Here is a 15,340-nt window from a genome sequence, read left to right on the forward strand (position 1 = left end):
ACTCGTACAATTTGCAATAAAATTTCATTTCATAAAACATTTGTGCCACCACCTAGTGGCATCTGGTTCATTTGACTGACGCTGCTATCCATATGTTCGCAGTACATCGCATTTGTGAAATCAAATAGAACATATAATCTCAATGGAACGAACAAATAATCGAATCCAAGGCAACAGATCTCTCGAATGGCAGATGCATCCGTATCTTTCTAGCCGAGTGGAAAGCCTTTTCGAGAGGATATGAAGAGGGAAGGAAAGAAAAACTTGAGATTGAAAAGTAGCAAGCAAACATGGTTTATCTTGTGCAAATGGCACCCTTCATCCATCTAACGATGCAACACTGTTAACAAGAGTTAGCTTCACATTGTGAGTGTCTTGTGCATAAAATGGTTTTCAAGGCAATTAAAAATTGATACCAAGGTAAGCAAAAGACTTCATTATCTAGCTCATTTTGCTCCCCGATAAACTGTTGTGTGTTTACGTCCATCAAATTTGATGCTGCTTAACGAGTGCAACAAGAAACAACAATATCTTCCACGCCAATGCATACCTCTTGGCTATGGCACGAACAAGTCAAAGCAAAATTTATGGTCAATTTTAATTGGACGCAACCATTTGATTTAGTGCCACTTTCTAATTGTAATCGACATCTTGTTTCCACAGCCATTGTCAGCTAATGACATTCAGTTCGAAAGCTGTTTCACTTCAGTCAAGCCATTCATTCAGTGCGATTACACAATTCGCCAGACCAACACACAAATCGCTTGCAGTTTACAAGGTAATTACATTTTTCCTCGCTAAAAATACAGCAGTTGCCTTGCGTTCTTAACAGTATTATCGTAGCTTACCAGGCTAAATGGTTTAAAAAAGCATCATCATGTCAAGAACAGAAGAAATCTTGAAAACCGTACCACTCTTTTGTTTTATTCATCCAAGTACCAGGAAAACGTCTTAGTTTGCATTATCAATTTTGAATATATTCTATTCAGCGTATGTTAAAAGCAATTCATTTTCTTGGCACTGTCACCGACTGAGTTGCATTTTAAAATTAGATTAAAATGACACGATGAGATTATAAGATTTTTATACGATAAAATAATAATGAAATTCAGTTTTTCATTGGCAAATTCATAAAATGCAAGGAACGATACGGAAAGTGATGTGTCGGTGTTGTTTGTTCCTGTTGAAAGGAAGCACAATATATCCGCTTCGCTTTACTCGCTTTCTGACTTTCTGTCCATTAAACTACAATATTATACATCTGTGTTTGCAACGTGGAAAAACAATAGCCATGACACAGTTCCATGGGTCTTACTAGCAACAAACGAATGAGAAAAAAAATAACGCTTCATTCATTTAATACGACATTTATGGTTGTTTAATGGCAAGCGCATAGAGCTATTGTGTGTGTTCCACATTTACACACATATTCGAGTCACATGATTATATGGCCGGTGTGTGTGTGTGTGTGTATGCCAGATACACAGAGTATGCAATATATTATCTATAGCGATGTATCTTTTAGTTCGAGCCCCACATTCATGGATCTACCGTAAATAATTCTGTAGATTGCTATTTCGTGTGGAAATTTTGTGTTCGTATGATAAAAGTTCCTTCGTTAGACAAATTGCTCAAGTGAAAATTGAAGATGATTCCATTTTCATCCGAATTTATTAATACCGTATAGAAATTGCATAGTGTTTGCATCGACTTTGGATTAGTGTGTCACAAAAATTGTACGGAAGGAAATCAGCATGAATTTCGTTCATATTTTTCGTAGAAAAATTTACTCGTTGGTTACCATGGATGGAGCAAAGACATGTTTGTGACAATTTTATTTATTGGCAATTTAAGTTTCATATGCTTTTCCACAGCATGCACATTCCGTTCATAACGGAAATTACTTGAACGCTACTGAAATCATACCTCTGCACATGATGTGTTGTCAGTGGGGCGGTAAATTGTGCAAACTTTAATCTCGGTATATGTATATATTGAGACGAGAATTGATGGCAGCAGCATCACATCGAAATGATAGAGTTTGGTGTGTTGATGTGGGCGTTCGTCTATAAACAATTAGGAAAGTTGAAAATAGGACACCAAACACACATCTATAGCAACTGTGTGATATATAGTATAGATTTCCTATACGTCGTCGTCATTGTAGGTTTCTATACGTAACCAACGTAATGTAGACTATCGAACGAACGGTACATGAATTGGCGGAGTTGGCTCCGTGTTGGAAAACAAGAATATGCCGGCAACTTTTAGAAGAATGGGCTTCCCACTTGAAATTATTGCGCGTTGCAAAACTTCCTTATCGAAAAAAATGTATCCATAACACGTTCATGTTCCACACACACGCACAACACTGAACTGCAATCAGAAGGAAAAAAAAGGTGCTGTATCATGGTGAAATTGTCACGTGGGCTCGGAAATGTGTGGCGCAGCATGAATAATATTAAGAGGAAAATGTGCAACAAAAGTGTCTCGATGGATAGACGGTCATATAATTCACTCTTATTCCTTGGCATATGTTCATTTCGCACGACTTCAATGCGATCTCTTTTTCTTCTTCGCCGTCATCGTCGTCTCTTTTCAAGTCATCCATTTTCGCGATGAAATTAATGATAGCATTTGCGGAGGCGTTCACGCCAATGTTCTCTCTCTTTGTTGCTATAGTCAGCCGCGTCAGTGTGAAAGATTTATGCATTAACGCGAAATGCCACTGACTCGAGTGAAACAATCGACGAAATTGCCACACGGCTGCAAGGCCAACGAGAAAGCGCAAATCATTTTATGATACGAACATTACTTGAACTGGATGAAAAATACATGGATAGAGCAGCAACAACAAAAACCGGAGGTAAAAGTGATTTGTTACAAAAAGTTTCACAGACTTGAAATTCTAAGCACAATGGAATGGGGCATAAAAAAAGTAAATGAAAAACGTGAATGGCTCAAAACGCTTTAATGGATTTGGTATGATTGCCGTTAGCAATTTTCTGGTGAACGTTTCAATTGCAAGCCACTTTTTTCCCTCTCAATATTATTTATGAGCCATATTGTTGAATTCTAATCAATGGGTAGTTTTAGCAGCGCTATAATCAATCTCAATCCAATATACACACATTTTCAATTTTACAGCAATAATCGCAGTGTGTGTGTGCGTGCTTTGTGCAAGTGAAATGTATGTGGTTATGTCTGCTTGTGGTGTGATTTTGTGTGTGTGTGTGTTTTTTTTTGCTTGCGTGGGTTCAAAGATTCAGGATCCATGACAACAACCATTTCCTTTTATGTTGTTACCATGACATCTCGAACAAAGTTGTCCTTCTTTCTATCATGAATACTAAGAACAACAACTTTGAAACACTACACTTTTCAAAGACGTACCCATTTCTTGAGTAATTGAACGAACCAAATAATCTAGGTTAATAACATTCTCAATGGAAAATGAGCAGTGGAAATTAGCGAAGAAACCATTTTTTTGTGTGCCCAAATCTCATTTATAAACTGGCTCAAAAGAAAAGCACCCTTCTGCCAATTTGACCGAGAAAAAAAACGACGAAACAATTTCGCGCGTCAGTGAAAAAGAATTTTTCTGGGAAAATACGCATTTGCAACAAACACGGTGAGCTCATCCAATACATAAATTCCGACTTTGAGGTTTAGGTAATGGTTCAACACATTATAAATGCGACCTCGAGCGGCGGCAAATCATAACCACACCACATATAAATGCTGATGACTTAAACATGGTATTCGTTCAGATAGGAAGATTTATGTTATTATTGCAACACTTTATTTACACCTCCAAGAAAATTCACATCACCAAAAATGCTCCACAATGAAATTAATGTGCTGAAATGTGTAATCAAAAAGGAGAAAGACCAAATGAAATAAAATACAACATTGGGTATTATGCCGTGTTGTTTATTTTAACCCTCTAGTGCATACGTGAACTTATAAGGTTGGTTCATTTAAACCTTTCTATAATGCGAATCATTGATTATGTCACAAAATAATGTATGACAGTTTTCGTTGGAGAACACTAGCGCACATTTCTTTCTCATAAAAATTCTGTGTGCGGTCAACCAGTGTCAAGTTATGACAACATTTGTACAAGAAAACGACGTTTCCGTAAAAATAAATTATTTTCGTTTCGTGTCCTGTTTTTGAAACGTGATTAAATCGAATAAAATTATTTTGTTGACCTCAAGAATTTTTTTTCTGCTTATTTGGAGTGTTTTTAACCAAATTCAATTCAAGTTCAATGATTTTTTACAATTGTGCAACATTTGTCCGTCAATTTGCATACTGTTCTTATAAGTACAGCCATGCAATTTGGATTTCTTTTTGTTTGATATTTTGTGTGCTTGGTTTAGTGTGGAATTTTATTTTCATTTTATTTTAACCTATTTTTATCACAAATAATCCAGAAAAAATGATATTCACGAATTCCGATGTCAACATCACTCAATTTGCAAGCTGTTCTTATAAGTACAGCTATGCAAATTCGGTTTGTTCATATACTTCGCAATTTCCATATTGGTCGTAAATGCATGACTGTACTTATAAGACCATTTTGATTTTTGCGATTTATTGATAATTCCAGCATTATACCAGATTATGAATATTTTTTTAAGTGCTTATGAGGTAAAATAAGCATGGAAAAAAATTCCCAGCTCTGTATAAAATATATGCATTAGAGGGTTAAATTCTTTGAATTTCAAAACGCTATCGTTTCACTCTGCCATTGGATCCAATGGAATCTCTCTTTCTTGCAAGAAATAAAATCTCGGTACTCACATCGATAGCCAGATTATCCAGCGATGTGATTTCGAATGCGATCGGCATTTTAATGTGTTCATTTGTAGATACGGATAGAAAACAACAACCGAAATGTACGTTTCAAATGAATTGTAAGTCCAAAAACCGGCACATCACAACTGTATATAAACACACACACATATAAAATCTCTTTTCTTTTAAATTCGCTCTCTATTTTTCTGTATTTAATCAATAATAATCAACGATAACAAACGGTTCACTGAATGCTGATTGCGTTTTTCTTCTTCTATCTTTCTTTCTTTTAACTTGAGTTACTTTTTAATTGGATTGACTTTCAGTCGATTCATTTTTTTTTCATTACAGCAAACTAATAAACCGTAATAATTGAAAAGACGAGCAAAAAATCATTCCACAGTTGTTTGATTTAAATAAATATTGATTTCCAGTGTTCGGTATCGATCGATCGATTGGTGCTCTTTTTTCATCGTGGACGAATGTGTGTGTGTGTGTGGGGGTATAGCCCGTAATAATTTATAATGTTCAATCGGTTCACTTAGTTTACAGTGTATACACATTTAAACGAAAAAAAAGAACTGAACTTTTAAATTTATATGCTGATGTTCAACATCACAGAACGTTTGTGTTCGATACGGTAAAGTTTGCATTTTGTTTCCATGCGTTTAAAGTTCCCGTTCTTTTGTTGATTTTTTTTCTTTCGCCAAGAATCTGCTTGTTATTCTTTCCGTGAAATTTATCTGATGATGACCCACATTTTGTTGAAAGAACAACGAAAAAACATTGTCTTTCGCTAACAATGTTGCGAATGGAATTTAAACGGAAGTTCCGTACGAAAAACAAAAACCACTTGAATCGGTAAACTATTGAGAGAATCCATCCATTTAATTAACTGTGCATCCCAATATGAAAACACATCTCTATCTCTCGTACGTGTCATTGATTATAATCACGAAAACCACAGGAGAAAAAACACGCACACACACACACTCCAACTCCACTACTTGAAACAATTCCATTGATTGAATGCTTTTCGAGTAAATGTTTATAATTACAGTCGAAGACGAAGAAGAAGCAACAGCAGTAGCAGCGAAAAATCGTTCTGACTGTGTATGCTTTCTATAAATGGGTTTTCGCATGCTTCATCACAGATTGATGGAGCTCATTTTCGAAGCACGTTTCGTCGAAAATTTCATTCCTCGAATCATAACCGTTTCGATTAGGAGTCGAATCACAACATTTCAATGAGCTCATTCGTCACACTGTAACCAAAAACCTGTTGTGATTTGCTGATTTCCACTGAAAACGACTTGAGTTAATTCTTTCTCGCTCGCAAACAATAAACTCTCTCACCACTTATTATAAATATGTGCAGTTGTTTCGGTTAGCGACAGAAAATCTAGCTATGAATCTATTGCTAATGAAAAAATATACACATCGCACTTGGTTCACTTCGGACCGACGTGATAATTGTCAGATCGTTGAAAATTCGTTCGTTGATTCAATTAACACACACGTTGAAATGCTGAAACGTCGAGCTGAAGACAAGCGAAATGAAATCTGTCACGAAAAATCTCATCACACTGTGCTGCCTTCGGGCTGGATCTAGCATTTTTTCTATGCTTCTCAGAAGGCAATAAGCTTGTGAAAGTAACACAAGATTAGTTCTTTTTTTCATCAAATTTTCATTCACTTGTGTGCGGCGGCCGTTACAAATTTGAAGAAACCAAAACGAAGACGACGATGACGGCCAAGCGACATAAGACGAAGAAAATAAACGATGGAAAATGTGAAGAAATCGTGGCCGCATCAATTTGATAATAAACAATACCATTCGATGTTCACATAATCACTGAAACAACGACACCGTTTACATATCTACTGAAGTGTGGCGCACAAACATTGGTGTTATCGGCATGGGCCGAATATGCGATCGTGCGCGCCGCGTCACTCACGCCAATGAAAAAAAAAATTGTGAACACACGGACTCAGGAGAAATTACTCAACTCACACCGTGCAACCAAAGCAAGCAAGTAAGAAGAAAAAATGTAGTCGAAGAAATAAATACAACGTAACCAAAATGCGGAACGCGACTGGTTGCGAGTGAGTTTGTGTGTGTGAGAGAGTGTCTGTGTTTATGTCATGATAACTCGAATACTTCATCGTTGTTCATTTCGTGTTTTGTTTTGTTTTTTATTTTTATTTTTCGTGTTCTCCTTACATACATTGCCGTCTCTCTCTCTCTCTCGCGCACGCTCGCTACGTAAGTGTGATTTTTTTTCCACTGCTATTAAAGTTTATTTCATTTGTATGTACTATTTTATACGGTGACGACCGCATAAGATCGCGGCAAGGTAACCGCTCACACATCTGCATGCAAATATACCTCAATTAAGATGTATTGTGCACATGTACACTCACCAAAACACACGCACATCTAGCGGAATGGAACAGACCAAATGAAAATAATCGCGAAAGCGAAGCAAAACAAAGACGAGGAAAAAAAAACTACACAACACACAAAAAAGCAGCAAAATAAAAACATATGAAGGGAAATATAAAGAAGCCGAGAGCACACAATGAATAGCGGCTTGAATGAATCCATAAACAGAGAAAGAGAATGATGAACATTTGTTGTTTGGTTTTGTATTTTCGTTATAGCCGTTGTTCTTTGGTTATCATTTTCCATTCATGCACCGTCTTCCCCTCTCCGACCGAACGACAAAATGTGAAAATTATCGTTTGATTCGGGTCGGTGTGTGGTTTGTTCAAACTCTCATTTTCAAAATACCGTCGTAATTGATGCAAACAAATGCAGAAATTGCCCGAATTATCGTTGTGTCGAACGGCACCATAATAGCACCAGGCAACGCCGATGATCGATGTATGTGCATATGCAAAAGACTCAGTATGTTCAAAGTCTATTGTCACAAACGAACAAAAAAAAATACAAATGCAAATGAGTCGCGCACGAACAAAGAATACTTTTTTTCGTTGCTTTTCCTTCAGGTTTTTTTGAATTTCGCTTCGTATCGGCTTGGCTTGGCTTGGCTTGGTTCGGTTCTATGTTTATTATTTGCTCAATTTCTGACACGCTTACAAATTGCACGCAAATACTGATTGCATGTAAGTGATTTGGTTCTTTTCGTTGATTTATCACACTCCGTTCGATAGTGTGCTATATTTATGATTGAAAAGTAAAAAGCAAAAAAAAACTACCGTGTGCGGCCGCACGAGATTTTGCTTATGCGTATTTCGTATTCTCTTTGTGCTTGGCGGCTGTTGCCGCGCGCGCGCTCTCTCTCCTTATGCGCTGACAGCGTGTGACATTGAAAAACTAGAAACTGATAGGCTGTTTAAATGTTAACGAACAAAAATAAAACGTCATCAAGACAAATAAATATGGATATACTTGTATGACAAATTATTTATCGCTTTTTATCGAATCGAATCGATCTGTCATGCCGCCGCACTCAATTGAACTTGCAACTATTTTTTTTGGTCATTTATTGCCCAGCGATAAATTCACGATGATTAGCAGGAAAAGAAGAAGGGGAAAAAAAGCTATGAAGGGCGATGGGCAAATTGTAAATGATTTGTAATTTGAAATCACTTTTGTTTTTCCTTAATATGGTCGCATCCTTGACGTTAATCGAAAGAGCAAAGGCACAATCACAATACACACATATACCGTCCATTCTGGTTTCGGTACAAACTGTGCAAAATGCGTTTGTGTGTGCGCGCTTTTTCGTTCGTGGTTGTTGTTGTATCATTCAATATAAACCGTTCTTTACGAATAGACAAAACCAAAACACATGTTTGTATACAAACAAAAGATGATCGAAACACAGCATGTGATGAGCATATCATATATATGAATTTCTGATGTTATATAGTATCATACAGTACAGTATATATAGCCATATAGAATCATTTCAGTGGCTTATACACACACACACACACACACACACACACACACATCGTCTCGTGGAATTCACGCAGATGACGGCAATTATTTTTTTTTCAACTCAATCCAACAATGTTGACCATTGTTGTTTTTGAGCGAGCACATCCATATCGAACTAAAAATAAATTTATAGTCACAATCATACACGTGCATTCAACGCAAAAACTTTTTTTTGTCTCACAATGCAAGAATCATCAATAGAAAAACCGAAACGAATAAGAAAAAAAACACAGCAAAAGTGGATTGAAAATGGCTGTACAAAAGATACAATTGGATGATATTGAATTACTTGTCAATTCAAACAGATTGCCATAGAGATGTGTATTCGGTCGATCAACGTGACGAAAATAGAAAAAAAAACGGCTTCATCTCGTACGTTTACAGCATATGAGTATAATTGTGGCCTATTCGACTGTCATGCGGGCAAAATATCTAATTTGAACCCGTCAATATCCAATATCATGTCACACACATACACAAACACACAACACCCACCCACAGCAATGGAGTATGTTATCAAATTTGCTCTAATTTTCTTTGAAACCATTGAAACCATCACTAATACCACCGGATAGCCCTTTGACGTCCATTTTTTTTTAAATTCTGACAACCGAAAATAATCGATTTTCTGTCAAACATGGCAAAATCGAAACAGTGCAGCTGAATGGAGGAAAAAAAAACAACCCGCAACCTGAATTTGCACATGAATACCTCTGAATGTCGAACACAAAAACCCGAAATAAAAACCACAACCAAAACAACGAAACACAAAACAATTATGAACACACGACTTACCAATTGTCTGCTTGCTGTGTATTGCTGCTGCTGATGTTGTTGTTGTTGCTTATTCTGCAGTAAATTCACAACAATGGTGAAATTTATTGCTGCTCAGTTGCTGGCGTTTCCACTTGAAAAAGCAATTTTTATAAACAGCCAAATGCGGTGGTGGTGCTGCTGGAATTTTTTGCTAATTGCAAGCATAAACGAAAGTAACGAAACGAAAGAAGAAGAAAAAAAGTATGCACACAGCACTTTATTTCCGTTTTAATTCCAAATTTGAATCTTGGTTTTTATTTTTCTTTTCGTTGCTAAATTTTTTTTCTTTCCTTTTCTAATTCAAAACACAAACGAAAATGAAAGCACTTTTTTCTTGCAGAATATCAACGGCACAGGCATTTTTGAAGCACACGCTCGCACGCACAATCCGACAACACGAATCAAATTAGAGAATTAAACAGCACACTAAATGAATAATCTCTCGTTTTTTATTTGTTTTGCTTCAATAACAACTTGAACAATGATGAAGAAGCGAACGGTGAATAAATTCAGTAGTGTTATTTGATTATTATTCGAGAAACCAAAATCAATGAGACAAATAGAAAAAAAACAGCACACACACGGAATAAAGACACACACATTTATTTCTATATGGCTGTGTGTAGCGAGTTCGTATTTGAAAGCGAGAAGAAAAAAGAGTATATGCAATTGTTTTTCTTTATGTCTTTTGTCCGAATAAAATGTTCGCTTTATTTCTCTATCTCGCTGTATATTCACTGTCTTTTGTTTCGACAATAGTGCATAAACACTGTTTTTCCACTGCTTCGCCGTTCAATTGATACACTCACTGACTGTCAGCTGAAAATCGTGTTTCGTTTTTTTTCGCATTCGTCGTCGTCGTCGTCGTCGTCGACGTTGTCGTTGCCTTTTATGTTCGTTCCATTGAATTTTCAGACACTGATTTATATTTATTTTGACGAAAATTAAAACTCTGGCGCTGATGAATGCACAACAATAATGGCTAAATTGATTGGTAGTGCATCAATAACAAAAGAAAACATGACGTCAGATGGAAAATATTATGCGACGATTTGATTTCAATTGAAAATCAAAATGAAAAACAACGAAAAATTATTTTTCTCCTTCTTTGTTCGTCTGCGTTTGCTGCGAGGCGAAAATATTTGTTTTGACAAATTAACTTTTTGATTTGGAAAAAAGCCAATACGCACTTTGTATGCACACTGAAAATATTTTTCTATTTACCACAAATACACACGAAATCCAATTCAATGACAGCAAATTATTTACTAGAATCGTACTTTTGATTGTGGATGAGGTGCTGCTGTTTTTAGTCGAAAAATTCGATTTTTTTTTTTTACTTTTTTCCTTCCTTTTTTTCTGCATCTATTCACACAATTCTAAGTTTTCTGTGTGGCTTCGAACGTGTTTGTGTGTACAAAAATCGTATATCATTGCCCGTCGTCGTCGTCAAATAGACGTCTAACAAAGAGATTTCACACACTGACTCAAATACACTCGTATTCCGTATGTTTTAGTTTAATGTTTTGATGGGATTTCGAAACAAATGGTCGTCGTTGTCGTTGTCTGCTGCTATGACGCAGATGGCGCTGCACATATCTGACTAGAATTTATTTGTGGCGCAATTCACGACATACATATATGTGAATGAGACGAACAATATGCAATAAACGAAACATGGTCGTTATTGCAGCACCGCATACCACACCAACACATGCGTGATTACGAAACATACCTATACTGTAAGGAAAACGTAAACTCAAATAGAAAAAAGTCAAGTCAATTCAAACGGCGAATACAAATTCAAAAATATGTTTAAATTCGATTTATTAATTCAATGTTTCTTTTGTGTTGGAATTGATGAGAAGATATAAGTTTGTTTGCATTTATTCCATATTCAATGTCTTCTTGATGCGTTTGATTTCTTTGATTTGCGCTTCGATTTGGATATTTGAATCAGTTATTATCTCTTTTAGAACGGTTTCTTGTTTTGGTTGCAATGTGAGTGTCTTGGCTGGCTTATCCGCAGTGGCATGTTGTTGTTGTTTTTCCATTTTCTTCTTAGCTGCTGCAATGTTGTTCGCCAGATCTTTTGTCGCCGCATGGATTTTATTGACTTGTTCGCTGAAATTGCGTTCGGCCACCAATGCGGCGGGCATACGCAAATTGACCAATCGCAGGATTTCGTGCAAACTTTTCAGCAGCGCCTGTTGCCGGTCATTGATTTCCTCGTACTTTTCGGCCAAGTGTTCAGCATTTTCGCGTAGTTTGCTCTTTTCCTGCAACAATTCGGCCACTTCTTGTCGCTGTTGCTCATCGAGAACGCGCAGAATTTTCACACGATTCTCGATTTTCTGACGAACATTGTCATGCTTTGTGATATATTGATCGCGAAGCCGTTGAAATGCGTCCAACAATAATTCGATCGATTCTTTCGGTGTTGCATCTTTGCCCGCATTCAACTTTAGAATCGGTTGTGTTGTGCCCGATGACAAAATTTGCCGAACACTTTCAACGAATGAACCGGACGAAAATACCCTTGAACTAATCGCTGATTCGGTGTTTTCTTTTGTATTTTCATCCGATGCAGCCAACGATCGATTGCTTTGCAAAAACGATGGATTGGTGATGATGTTTTGGGTGACCACTTGGCCACTGCTCAACAGCAAAACCAATCCAGGCGGTGATTGTAGCAAGGAAAATCCAATGACTGTGTTCAACTTGGAATTGTCCAATGCTTTGGTGCACACAAGGTATTCGGCATGGGCTGCTTTGTTCAGCACGGAGTCGATGTCATAGTCGTCTGAAAGTTGAACGAAAGTTTTATTTAGCAAATTGAATGAATAATTTAAAAGAAGATAGATCAAGTTACCATTTTCCTCAAAATATCGTTGCAGCGTTGGCAGAAATTCGATGGAAATGGCATGTAGGCCGGCGATGTGATATGCGAAATAGCGTGAATCATTATTGATGTCAGCCTTCAAAAAAATCTGATTGTTTTCATCGTCTTTGTTCTCGTTGCTCTTCAGACCGAATTCCAGTTCCACAACTTCGACAACATTCACGATCCATTCGCACGGTTCATACTTGAGGCCGGTTTCATCGAAATTTTCCGAATTATTCAGCTCTGGATCGGCTTCGACCAAAATCATGTGAAACAATCGACCGGATGGTTCAGCAATAACCAAAGTGGTTGGATTCGATGGCAATGCGAGTATGGCGCATGAATCCAATCCATAGTTGTCCTTTGTGCCGGGATACATTGATAATGGGCCTTGTAGCCGCGGTTTTTCCGTGTCTAAACCAATTAATGCGATGTACAAGTTCCCGTTTCCCCACAAAATGACCAACGGCCATTCGACATTTTTCGCTATATTCTCATTTATCGTTGAGTCATTGTTTGCCGTGGTGGTGGTCGTATTCGCCGACATTGTGACACGAGGTGCTGAAATATCAAAGTCGATGGCTGTGTCACCCAGACTGTTTAGATACGGTAGTGATGATTTGGTCGGTGGCACTGCACACGGTGTCGGTCCAATTTTCCAAATGTGTTGCAATTTCACGTCATCATAGACACGAATCGAATTATTCGACAGCAAAACCATCAAATTGCAATCTTTCGGTGATGCCGGATGCCAACGAACTTGTTGTACGTTCACAAATGTGTTTGATGCAAAGTAATTGTCGTCCAAAACGTGTGTTGTGCACAAAATTCGCGGTTTTCCTTCTTTGTACATTCCATTTGGTCCGTATCGGCATGGGATTTCAAGAATAGCAACGCCACGGTTACCGCTGAGTGCCAAATATTGACCCTCATGTGAAGCTGTCACTTTGTTCACCACAAAATCCACCGGAGTCGATGGGATCAATGTTTGAAAATTCACATTTTCATCGCCTTTTGTTTGAGCCAGTCGCCAGTTGAACACAATTACCGTTGAATCCGACGGGTTCCAACCGAACAGCATGTCATCCTTACACTCGATCAAATTTTGTGTGTTCACTGTGGTGTCATTCGGAATCGCTTTTCGGAGTTGCTCAAAAAATGGTTGACTTTCAAAGCGAAACGTATCCGTACACGTTTTCGGCTTGCTCATCTTGCTCTTTCTTTTGTTTCGAAATTTATCGAACTAAAAACACTTTAACGAGAATTGATTTGAATTATTTTCTAAACTAACATCCTTTGGATAGACTCGACTTGGGAACAAACAAAATGACATATAGAAAATACCGCTCAAACGTCGTAAACCTTGTCAAGTTCTTTTTAGGTTAGTTTCGTATGTGAGAACAGCATTGGTTCACAATCGTCAATTGAAGGGTGTCGGTCGGGCAGTCTTTCTCTTTCTTTCTGTATTTGTGTATTAGACACCAAGTTTCATTTGCTTTGACAGATGCTTTGTTTTGGTTTTTTGTTCGTCTGTATTCATTCCCATGCATTGAATACAATCGTACGAAATCATATGTTTCACACTCTATTCTTATACTGCAATATGTCGTTCTAATAAGTGTGCACAAATAGAGCATGTGAATTCCGCGACGTCTACGAACACCAACCGAATATAAGCAATTTATTTTTTTTGACTTGATTTTTATTGAAAACAATGAATTTATAAAAACACTAATTGCCATTTATACAATTTGGACCATTCGAATTTGGATTTGAAGGCTTTACCTACCTATTTACGTACATAATATGGACAATAAGGAAATCGATTTATACAGGAATACAGCTTTACGATACTGCGGTAATTTTCATTTTTACATACACTTATTTCCCGCTCATTTTATTTTCGACTCAATAGAATTGGAAATTTTTCATTATGATGAATTTCAATTGCAGGGTATGCAAATGAAGTTGGAGAGGCATTACGACCGGTCATTCCGAAAAAAGTGGTTCATTTGAGTTACGGAGTGGCTATCGCTTATGTAATAGGTGATTGCATCGACAAAACCGTCAAAACCTATCAGGTAAAACGACGAAATAAAACACAATGAATTGCCAATTAAATCATTTTATTTTGTAGAATCCGAAAATTCTGGGTGGGCATCAGATCACAGCAGCTGCAAAAACAGCAGGCGATGTATTTATATGGCAAATGCTGGCTTCGGTCATCATTCCAGGTTTCATAATCAATCGCATTACGTGGGGAGCTGGCATCCTTTCGAAACGAAGCAAAAATTTACCTTCGATTGCACGCAAATGGTTGCCTACATGTATTGGCCTAGCGGCTATTCCACTGATTATTCGACCAATTGACAACGCCGTTGACCACGCCATGGATCGAACCTACCGCAAATACGTCTAATCAAATCAAACGATGTGCTTTGTGCAATGAATTAATGCTCAAATGCTATTTTATTCTTTCAACGCCTTCTTAGTTCTTAGTATAACTGCCAATATTTTGTGATTGTTTATTGAAATTTGTGAATTTCTTTTCCATTCCAAATCTCGACGTAATACAAATTCAATTTGTAGAATACAACCAAGTGCTATTCTTTTTTAATTCTAATAGGACAATTCTATTTTTCACTATGTTTACGTTAAATGTTGTACAGACATTTTGGGAAAAACTAAACACTCTATAAATAAACCAGTTACTATTTTCACTTCTCAACCTTGGTGGTGGTTTTTTCTTCAATTGAAATAAAGATATCTAAATTTATTTGAACTTAGTGCCGACTATATTATAATAGTAATGACAATTGCCATTTCATTCGATTCATCGTTCTTAATCGTTTCATACTTTGGGTCTA

At 37.1% G+C, this 15,340-nt stretch overlaps 3 protein-coding genes across 9 annotated transcripts in view; 1 reads left to right on the plus strand and 2 right to left on the minus strand.

Annotated features, from left to right (window-relative positions):
• LOC129571310 (myotubularin-related protein 4) overlaps positions 1–11,160 on the minus strand; it is a 28,592-nt gene extending 17,432 nt beyond the window's left edge. For 5 of the 7 annotated variants that reach the window (XM_055451134.1, XM_055451107.1, XM_055451117.1 and 2 more), the window contains exon 1: positions 4,810–11,160. In XM_055451134.1, coding sequence (XP_055307109.1) covers positions 4,810–4,857 — 48 coding nt within the window. In that variant the 5' untranslated portion in view covers positions 4,858–11,160. The remainder of the gene's footprint in view (positions 1–4,809) is intronic. The other 2 variants (XM_055451094.1, XM_055451099.1) reach the window with 2 other exon arrangements.
• Positions 11,161–11,399: 239 nt separating this feature from the next.
• Positions 11,400–13,866, minus strand: LOC129571365 (nuclear pore complex protein Nup88). The gene is made up of 2 exons (XM_055451157.1): positions 12,462–13,866; positions 11,400–12,392 (listed from the first exon to the last, which is right to left on the minus strand). The coding sequence occupies exons 1-2, from the start codon at positions 13,681–13,683 to the stop codon at positions 11,476–11,478; spliced, it is 2,139 nt and encodes a 712-aa protein (XP_055307132.1). The 5' UTR covers positions 13,684–13,866; the 3' UTR covers positions 11,400–11,475.
• Positions 13,867–14,004: 138 nt separating this feature from the next.
• LOC129571457 (mitochondrial fission process protein 1) lies at positions 14,005–15,201 on the plus strand. The gene is made up of 3 exons (XM_055451254.1): positions 14,005–14,331; positions 14,427–14,554; positions 14,611–15,201. The coding sequence occupies exons 1-3, from the start codon at positions 14,280–14,282 to the stop codon at positions 14,890–14,892; spliced, it is 462 nt and encodes a 153-aa protein (XP_055307229.1). The 5' UTR covers positions 14,005–14,279; the 3' UTR covers positions 14,893–15,201.
• Positions 15,202–15,340: the final 139 nt, after the last annotated feature.

This window comes from Sitodiplosis mosellana, unplaced genomic scaffold, assembly GCF_009176505.1.
Source record: "Sitodiplosis mosellana isolate CC-2019 unplaced genomic scaffold, AAFC_SMos_1.0 Smas_scaffold_1, whole genome shotgun sequence".
Lineage (NCBI taxonomy): Eukaryota > Metazoa > Arthropoda > Insecta > Diptera > Cecidomyiidae > Sitodiplosis > Sitodiplosis mosellana.

Excerpts from the sequence above, each read along its gene's own strand:
- LOC129571365 (XM_055451157.1), bottom strand. The coding sequence starts at position 13,683 with ATGAGCAAGCCGAAAACGTGTACGGATACGTTTCGCTTTGAAAGTCAA. Across the intron at positions 12,393-12,461 it reads ACGATATTTTGAGGAAAATG|ACGACTATGACATCGACTCC; the intron begins GTAACTTGATCT and ends TTCAACTTTCAG.
- LOC129571457 (XM_055451254.1), top strand. The coding sequence starts at position 14,280 with ATGGACAATAAGGAAATCGATTTATACAGGAATACAGCTTTACGATAC. Across the intron at positions 14,332-14,426 it reads TACAGCTTTACGATACTGCG|GGTATGCAAATGAAGTTGGA; the intron begins GTAATTTTCATT and ends TTTCAATTGCAG. Across the intron at positions 14,555-14,610 it reads AAACCGTCAAAACCTATCAG|AATCCGAAAATTCTGGGTGG; the intron begins GTAAAACGACGA and ends TTTATTTTGTAG.